Consider the following 8,639-nt stretch of genomic DNA (forward strand, 5'->3'; position numbering starts at 1 on the left):
GAGGTTCTTTTTTAATGCAAGAATTCTGCACACCTATATTTCATGTCATTAATTCATGGTAAATATATATAATGAAGATAAAAGATACTTATTGAGGCCTTTCAAGATTCTTTGTGACAAGTGATATTATTTTTTATAAGGTAAATTGACAGGCCATATAAAAATTGTGTGTGTAGAAGTATCATAAATATATATAAATATATATATATAGAGAGAGAGAGAGAGAGCATAAAATTATGCTGGCACTAATGTCCTTGATGTTAATTTTTGTCATACTACATCAGTTCAGAATAAAAATAAGAGTTTTCCTACATTCATTTTTCTACATACCTCTGGCTCATCACCGTAACTCCATCCTGTTTCCCAGACTCCACCTCTACCATTTCCAGAAATCTGTCAACTTAAAAGATTTTAAAAAGAAACCAAAATATTTCTTTGAATACCTATGTAATCTCGAAGAGTACCCCCACTCCCATCCCCCCACCAAAAAGAGAAAAACTAACCAGGTGGTGACATAGGGATCACTGATAAGACAAGAGGAATGTGCCACACGTTTACGGTTCCACCATGCTTCCAGCAGGGTCGGCAAAATGAGAGGCTTTACTTCTTTTTTTTTTTTTTTTTACCACATTAGCAGCCATCTCAACCTGTGTGCCATGGAGCACCTAAGATGGTCTGAGCACGATGTTCAGGAATGCTGTAGTGCCATTTGAAATCACGGTTGCTAAAATGAAACTGACACTTGGCAGAAATCATCATGACACTTTCCATCTCCGCATTATGACAGGCGGAAAGAGCCTCTGCATGGCACAGGCAGCGCTAAGAATGCAACCGTGCATCACGGAGGGACCAAGCCCCGAGGCCACACAGAGGAGGGTTGAGTGGGAGCTAGCATTTGAAACCCACAATCAGAAAAACGCCACACTCGCCATCCATTCCATTCACAGGGACCCAGAAGTTGCTGCTCAAGTTCAAAGGCCAAACTTCTCTTTGCCTCCTTATCCTCATTTCTTAATCAGAGGAGGGAGCAGGAGCTCGGTGGTTAAGCAAAGAGAAGGAAGGCTCTGTTTCATCCGCCAGAGTGGGTTTTCTCCTTGTCCTCCCTTCTGCCCTCAGGATCAAGGCGAACTCCTTCCTCCGAGCTAGGAAACGGCACTCCTTAATTGGCAGGAGGATGACTTTTAAGGCAATGGGAAGGCACTCCTCTCCCCCAGGGCGCAGATGACTGCCTCTGTTCTGGCAGCATTTTGTTCTAACCTAAAGCATGTGTCGGTTTCTGCACTACACAGTGCAGGAGCCAAATGCAACGACAGGGTTAAGCAAATTCCTTGGAAACAAGGCCAGGAAAGACTCCTGGAGCGGTGCAGGTGCAGAATTACAGCCTGCCACTGCTCACCAGGCCTCAGGTGCTCGGACTCAGAGAGAGCAGTTTGGCTTTTCTTATTTTGCCATTAAAAAAAAGAAAGAAAGAAAGAAAAGAATTTAAATATTCTGTTCTCCCAGCGTAGAATTAAGCATGTAGTAAATGCTCTCAGTAAAAATTTGTCAAATGGTCAACACAATTTTATAAGATTTCATCAGAGTTCTCTCCCACCTGCCAACTTCCAATCTGCACTGAGGTTTTGAGTCCATACATGGCCAGTTGAGGGCCAGGTCACCTGACATAACAGCTGGAGGGCGAAGTCCCCTTGTGGGAGTCACACCAAAGCTCTGCACCATAGTGAAGTCACCTTATTCAATAGCACAAATTCATGCAGCTTAGAATTCCAAGAATAATGAAATTATTAGACATAAGAAAACTGATAACCAGGCAAAATGAAAAGAAAATTTATCTTGTCTTAACCAACAGAGAGAAAGACCAAAGTATGTAAGGCATATACAGCAGAAGAGTTTGTTCTTTTTTATTTAGTCACAACACATCAGTACAACAGAGGTCAAACCCAGTTCAGAGGAGGTCATTTAAACTACACCTGCTATAGGAATAAACCTGTAAAATGATGCTTTTATAGCCCAAATCAAATTAAACAAACCAAGTAGAAGGGAGCAAAGCCCTTTTAAGCATCTCGACAACCACATTTCCATGCATCAAAAAGGAAAACACAACAGAAAAATTTTCAGTTAAAAGAAAATAAGGTAGCTCCGGGAAGAATTAGGTTACGCATTTAACAGGTTCCACTGGACTATTCATTGACCACTTGCACACCATGATCACTTATCCATGTTAAATTAACATCTGTGCATTTGAGATCTGTGAGCTTAAAAATGCATTGCATTGCTTGAGGCTGGTAAATGCAGGCATAGTCTATGCAATTATCTTCCATCCCCTCCCTGCCAGCTCCAATGCGGACCTCTCCTAACTAAGCCAGAACTACAAGTCCTGGTAGATAGCGGTCAGGCATTCGGATTCTGGGCCCCTGATGGCTGTACATTCAACTTACTGCTGTAGGAGGCAGAGAATTACCGAGTCTTCTTTCTTGGATAAAGCTGATCATCTGATTTGTCAACGCTTTATTCAGAAATATAAAATTCCATATAGCTCCCCCCCAAAAAGAATATTATTTATACAACACCTTAAATTGCCAAAAAAATTAACAAATAGCGTCATGTTAGCGTTGAGTGTAGAATGGTTTGGAAAATTAATTCTAAAAAGACACTGTCACTATACAAGGAGAAGAACAGACTGAAACTACTAAATATTAAACCTCCCAAAACTTTGAGGCCAAAATGGAATCATTTCTTAGACAGGTTTACAAAGTAAATTAGGCACAGTACAAACCTATCACCAAGTGCTGGTTTATACTCACTATTGCAATTTAATGTCTGGAACAAAATTTAACAACTAGTTTTTAAAAACTGCTAATACATGACATGATAAAAAAAATTAAAAAAAAAAAGTAAACCAACAAACCTTTTGTCTTTCAACAAAATTTATCTGAAAGTGTACCTTTTTTTCTTTTTACCTTACTGATGACTTTAAGGTGATGTTGGCAACAGCCCAGCTCAGCTGGGATTTTAAGTCTTCCCCCGCCCTCATTCTATAGCATCAGTTCTTTAAAAAGCTCCAATCTCCGTCCCCCAAGGTCTATAGGGTTTGCCAAGGTTTGCTGCCTGCGTGGGTGCCGAAGGGCTCAGTGCATTGGGAGAGAGTAAGTGGAAGGAGCCAAAAGAGAAGGGAAAGGCCGACAGGGAGGCCACGGAGGAGAGCAGGGGCGGCGAGAGTTTGGAGGCGGAGGAGACCACGGGGAGCACCGGTCCAAGGCCGCCGCTAGGGGGCGCGCGCAAAGCGGGCGCCTCCGGATGTGCCGTGGCCAACCTGCCCTGGTGGTGGGGTTCCGTGGGCGAGGCCGTGGTGCCAGTGTTCCCGTGGCTGTTCTGGGGCAGCAACAGGGGGTGCGCGACGTGCGGGTGATGTCCGAAGGCGCTGCCCCAGGGAATGTGTCCAAGGCCTGCGTGGGCACCGCTCGCCGCTTCCCGCTGGGAGGCGTAGTTGTTCAGATGCGAGACCAGTCGAACCCGAAGCGGGTCAGAGGCATCTAGTCCTTCGATGATGCTCAGGTAACGGGCGACTTCTGCCAGGCATTCCCGAAACCCCAAACTCCGATAGTCCATAGCGAGGGCGTGCGCGTCAAAATAGCCTGAGGAAGAGAACAAAAGAAAAACCTTAGAGCGTCGCTCATTTCCCTAATTATTTCAATCCCAAAGGCAGCCCTTCCTGGAAAATACCTACATCCTTTAAAAAACGGCATTCACGGGCTCTTCTGAAAGTCCAAATACTTGGGAGTCAACCAAAATCTTTGCATTGATCAACATGAGGAGTATATGTTTGCTAATCCAAGTTCAAAGCCCAATTAGAAATTGCCAAGCAGAAACTGGAATTATACCCTACCGGCAGATGAAACTATGTTCATTCCTTTAATGTATTCCCTCAACAACAACAAAAAATACATCAAGGAGAGAAAAACCACAGAGTAGTGAAATTCATTAGACACACAGATGTAAGTTATCATCACGGGGCTTTTAGGCACTTGATGCAGAGAGAAGCATTTTCTGGCTGGAGACAGGCACACAGAGCTCCGTCTCCCACCTTCTGTTGAGTTTTCTCTAGTTAACCGCAAGAGATTTCTTTCCTCAAGAGTCATGTGGCAGTTCACTCTTTTAAAATCTTGTATATGAAATTAAGCTTATATACTTTAAAAAAAAAAAAAGCTTTTCCTCAGAATGGCAATAAACAAATGTGAGAGCTACCTGATTTGAATCACAATTTTATGGGCACATCACACATAATAGGTATTTTCCAAAAGAAGGTGCATTAGCTTCATTTGCAGAGGGTTGGGGTGATGAGTTCGCTGGAGGAAATGTGCACGTGAAAATGCACTGACAGGCAGTCCCACACACCACGCACGTTCTCTCCCCACCCCCAAAGCACACAGCAAATATAAGGCAGCGAATGCACCAGTCCTGGCTGTCCGCAGCTGTTCATTCTACCCCCAACACTCAGGGCCCCCGCCAGACTGGAGATGTACCTTTCCCCCCCGCGGTGTGCAGCATTTTCAGGTGATCCACTGTCATCTGCAGGATCTCGGCTTTTTCTAGCTTGGCAGATCCCTACAGAAGAGAAGAGGGGGAAAATTTTTTTTTTTTAATTTTGGCACCAAGTGCCTTTGGGGAACAACTTAAAATTTAGATGCACATATATGCTTTGTAAATCATAAAAGTACAGACTAAAGCAAAATAAGTTGTCTTCGCAAAATATGTTCGAATCTGGATGAATTCATCTCCCTCCGCACAAACAACGCGGTTATTTTCCAAGACACGGGTGAGGTTCATATTCATGAGGGGAAGGATTCTGAAGGAGTGCATAGCTACACTGAGGGCTCTATCTACTTTCTCCATTACCTGCTTCTCAAAAGCACTGGGTACCAGCCTTCTCAGCTCAGACAAACTGTTATTGATCCGGTCTCGTCGGCGCTTCTCAATGATCTGTAGAAGGCAGGCAAAACAAAGGAGGACATTTCCATTATGACTGTAAATTCCAAGGTGAAGAGAGGTGGTTCTTTCCGTTAATTAATTAAACAAAACAATCCCCGCCCCCTCCCCTCCCCCCCAAAAAGGAGCACTGTAAAGCGACTCACTCCTCTCCGTCTTTTCCTGGCCAAGATCTGTGAAGATGTAGTTGGGGACATGGAACCTAGAGCCGAACTCAAGTTCCTGAACGAGAGGAGGGGGGAAAAAATCGCCGTTAAGCGAGAGGAGCTGATCTGAGAGGTCGCGCCTACGTCCCCCCAGTACTCAGACAGCTTTGGCAACTTTGGCTTGAAAGCGCCTCGGGGTCCCTCACCCGGGGCGGACGCCTGCGGGAGATGCGCAGAGGTCAGTGCAGGGCGCCGGCGTGCCCCGGGCCCTCGAGCGCTGTCACTGCGGCCAGCCGGCGCTCGCCTCCCGCTCCTGCTCCGCTCTGACGCCCTCAACTCACCCATTCTCATCCGCACTCTCCTTTTCCACCTCGATGGTCTCGTCCAGCTCGCTATCCGAGGAGCTGTACTCGGGGTGGGCTCGCTTCATGCTGGCTGCGCAGGGGCTCCGGGGGAGGGCCGGCGCGGCGGGCAGGGAGGAGTTAACAGCAGCTGCGCCTTTCCGCGCTCGGCTGCTCGCGTTCCGCACACACTGGTCCCACTCACGCTCTGCCTCCGGTTAAAACTCAACCATCCCTTTCCCACGCTGCGCCCCTTCCCAGGGCCCTGGGGAGGGCGGGGGAGAGGAGGGGGCGGGCGAGGGGGGTGGAGGGGCGGGGTGGTGGCTCCAGGGCAACCGCCTTCCATCGGCCAATCCGGCTTCTCGTTCCGCTGATTGGCAGCGACTCAGAGGAGGGGCGGGGGCGAGGCTGGGGGCGAGGCTGAGGGCGAGGGCGCGCCCCGCCCCCGCCCTCCGCGCCCTCCCCAGACCGGCGGCGGTGCGTCGGCTCCGCGGGGGCTCCGCCGGGCCTCCGCTGGGGGGAAGGAGGAGGCGCGGGCGGCGGTGGGCCGGCGGCGGGCAGGCGGGGGAGGCCAGGCTGGGACACCAGCCTGCCGACGGCCGCGGCCCCGCCCCACTCCGCGCACCCCGATTGGCCTGGCCACACGCCAAGGCCGCGCCTGCAGCGCCGCCGGTGAGCCGCACGCGCCGCGGGCCGTGGGAAAGTGCCGGCGCCGCGGCCGCCAGCCAATCCGGGCGGCCGGCGGCGGCGACGGCGGCCGCTCTGGCGGCGGCGGCGGCGGCGGCGGCGGCGCTGGGCGTCCGCATGAATGGAGAAGAATGGGCAGGCGGGGGAGCCGGGCGGCGCGAGGGCGCGCCGGAGGGGGCTGGGCGGCTCGGGCCGGGCCCCCCGTGTGAACCTGTAATCCGAGCTTGGGCGCCGGGCGGCCCCGGAAGCTGCCGCCCTGCGCCGCGGTAAATCTCGGCTGCGGGGCCGCCCGTGCCCGGCGCGGGAGGCGCGCGCCGCCGGCGGAGACGGGCCTGATGCACCTGGCCGGGCGGCGCGCCGGGCGCTCCGCGGACGGGCAGGGCGCCATCCACAGTGGCCACCAGCCCGGGAGCCGGCGCTTGCAGGGAAGGCATGACTTCAGGGAATGTTCTTTTTCGGTTTCTGGAGCTGTGTCTCCACCAGCAGCCGGTCGCGCTTCCGCAGGGGCTTCCCAGCCTCCAGGATGGAATGAATTCCCCTGTGCATCTAATTTCCGGGGAAGTGGAGCGCTTGTTTTCTCGGCTGTCTAGAGAGAAAAGGCCTCTGGGGATATTCATTATATTTTTTTGTTTGTTTTTTTCAGGCCTTGGCGGCCAGATCCTCTCAGCGGGCGACAGGGTGGCGGGGCTGAGCTTTGGCGTCTGAGGCCGCCCTCCCTGCGGGGACTCACGTCTCTGGCCCATAGACACTGGCGCGCACCCCACACACTCTGGCCTCGGTGGTGGCGTGGCGTGTACTGGGTGCTGCGTGAAGTTCCACGAGTCCTCAAGAAGAGAGATGTTTTTAAAATATATATTGTATATCTCGGACTGATTCCTGATTTGTAGAAGCAGCCGAATGGTTGCTTTGAATTTAGAAATCCAGACTTCCTTAGCCCTGACAAAGGAGCAGAGCAATTCCTACTCCTCTGAATCCACGCTAGTGGCTGCTGAGCTTGGAATCCTGTCAGTGAGGGAACGCTTGATAAATACTGTTGAGGATGACAGAAGTATTCTCACCTTTGCGAATTGCTGGCCCATTTCTGTTCCCCCTTAATTGTTGATCTCAGTGCCCTCTTAACACACTTTGGACACCACGCACTCTCAGTGGCCTGAACCTGATACGTTTACGTTCATTTCTCAGCCTGTCGCCCCCCCAACACACACACTCGTTACGCCCCTTCCTGGCTCTCGCTGACCCTCTTGCTCCACTTCGCCTTCACCTCTGACCCCTCAGTCCTTCCTAATGGTCTCCTCTGCTTCCCTGTCTAGGCTGCGTCTCTCCATCAGCCAACGTGGATTTGTTGTTGCTGGTGCACCAGGAGGCCACTTGTCAGTTGTCCACCCAAGGATAATCCCAGTATCTTCTTTTTCTGCTCCTACTCGCAGGTCACAGAGCTCCCTGGGGTTTGCTGTAGTCGCAAAGCCAGACGTTCAGCCTCCGCAGTCTTCAGTCAAGCACATCATTGCCACTTGCCACTTCCCTTGTAGAACCTGGTGGTCCAGGCATAGGAAGCCATCCACCCTCTCCCCTCTGCTTTCCAGACTTCTCTGACTTTCAGGTTCTTCCCCCAGCGTGTTGGGCCACTCTGTCCCAGAAGTCAGTGTGTGCACTACCCTCTGTGGTTCTGTAAATTTTCCCAGCCTCTGGAAGCTACCATGAGTCAGCCTTTCCTGCTTTGGCCCATTTCCGCTGCCTTGGAGAAGTGTGGGCAGGCTGCAGCTAGGTGGGAGAGAGAGGAAGACAACATGGGGTTGAGGATTCCTCACCCACATTGGTACCTAAACAAAATATTCCTCCCATACTCAATATTACTTTCTGTCAAAAAGGGGGTCTACATTGAAATTGTCCATTCCTGTGCTGTTTAACTTGGGCTCTCATTCATTCATCCATCCAGCAAATACTTACTGGGTGCCTCCCGTGTGCCTGGCACTGTGCTGGGACCTGAGAATGTGACAGGGAGCCAAAAGTTACATGGTTTCTGCGTCCAGGAATTCACATTCTAGGGGGAGATAATACACAAGTGAAATAGTTATAGATATGTCGATGCTTGGAAATACAAGGGGGTGAGAATACTTTCTGAGGTCTGAGTAGGCCTTTTCTGAGTTTGAGAAGGGACTTTGATGGAGGTGAGGTCAACTTGGTGATTCAGTTAGAGCCAAGAAAGAAGGGATGAAGGCCCCTCCTTTGGATGGTGGCATCAGAGGAGAGAGTTGGACTGAAAGCAGGAGGCCCAATGTTGTACCACCTGCTACATGGAGAGGATTTATCCCTGGAAGCTTTGAGCAAAGAACTGTTTTAAACTTATTAGCAACCCGCTGTGCACAAGGCAAACATGCAGAAGTGACCCCCCTCTCCAGCCTGAGAGGAGCTGCCCGGGCCTAGCCCTTCCAGAAGGGGCCTTTTTCCAGTGGAATGGGGGAGGGTGGGGGAGGGCAGT

At 50.8% G+C, this 8,639-nt stretch overlaps 1 protein-coding gene across 2 annotated transcripts; it reads right to left on the reverse strand.

The window, feature by feature from the left end:
• Positions 1-1,884: 1,884 nt before the first annotated feature.
• Positions 1,885-5,736, reverse strand: HEY1 (hes related family bHLH transcription factor with YRPW motif 1). 2 transcript variants are annotated; one of them, XM_010979400.3, is made up of 5 exons: positions 5,474-5,736; positions 5,133-5,208; positions 4,897-4,980; positions 4,524-4,605; positions 1,885-3,635 (listed from the first exon to the last, which is right to left on the reverse strand). In XM_010979400.3, the coding sequence occupies exons 1-5, from the start codon at positions 5,560-5,562 to the stop codon at positions 3,052-3,054; spliced, it is 915 nt and encodes a 304-aa protein (XP_010977702.3). In that variant the 5' UTR covers positions 5,563-5,736; the 3' UTR covers positions 1,885-3,051. The 2 variants fall into 2 exon arrangements, with proteins under 2 accessions (XP_010977702.3, XP_031297294.2); XM_031441434.2 differs by lacking the exons at positions 4,524-4,605; positions 4,897-4,980; positions 5,133-5,208; positions 5,474-5,736 and adding an exon at positions 4,085-4,139.
• Positions 5,737-8,639: the final 2,903 nt, after the last annotated feature.

Source organism: Camelus dromedarius, chromosome 30 (assembly GCF_036321535.1).
Source record: "Camelus dromedarius isolate mCamDro1 chromosome 30, mCamDro1.pat, whole genome shotgun sequence".
In the NCBI taxonomy this organism is placed as follows: Eukaryota; Metazoa; Chordata; class Mammalia; order Artiodactyla; family Camelidae; genus Camelus; species Camelus dromedarius.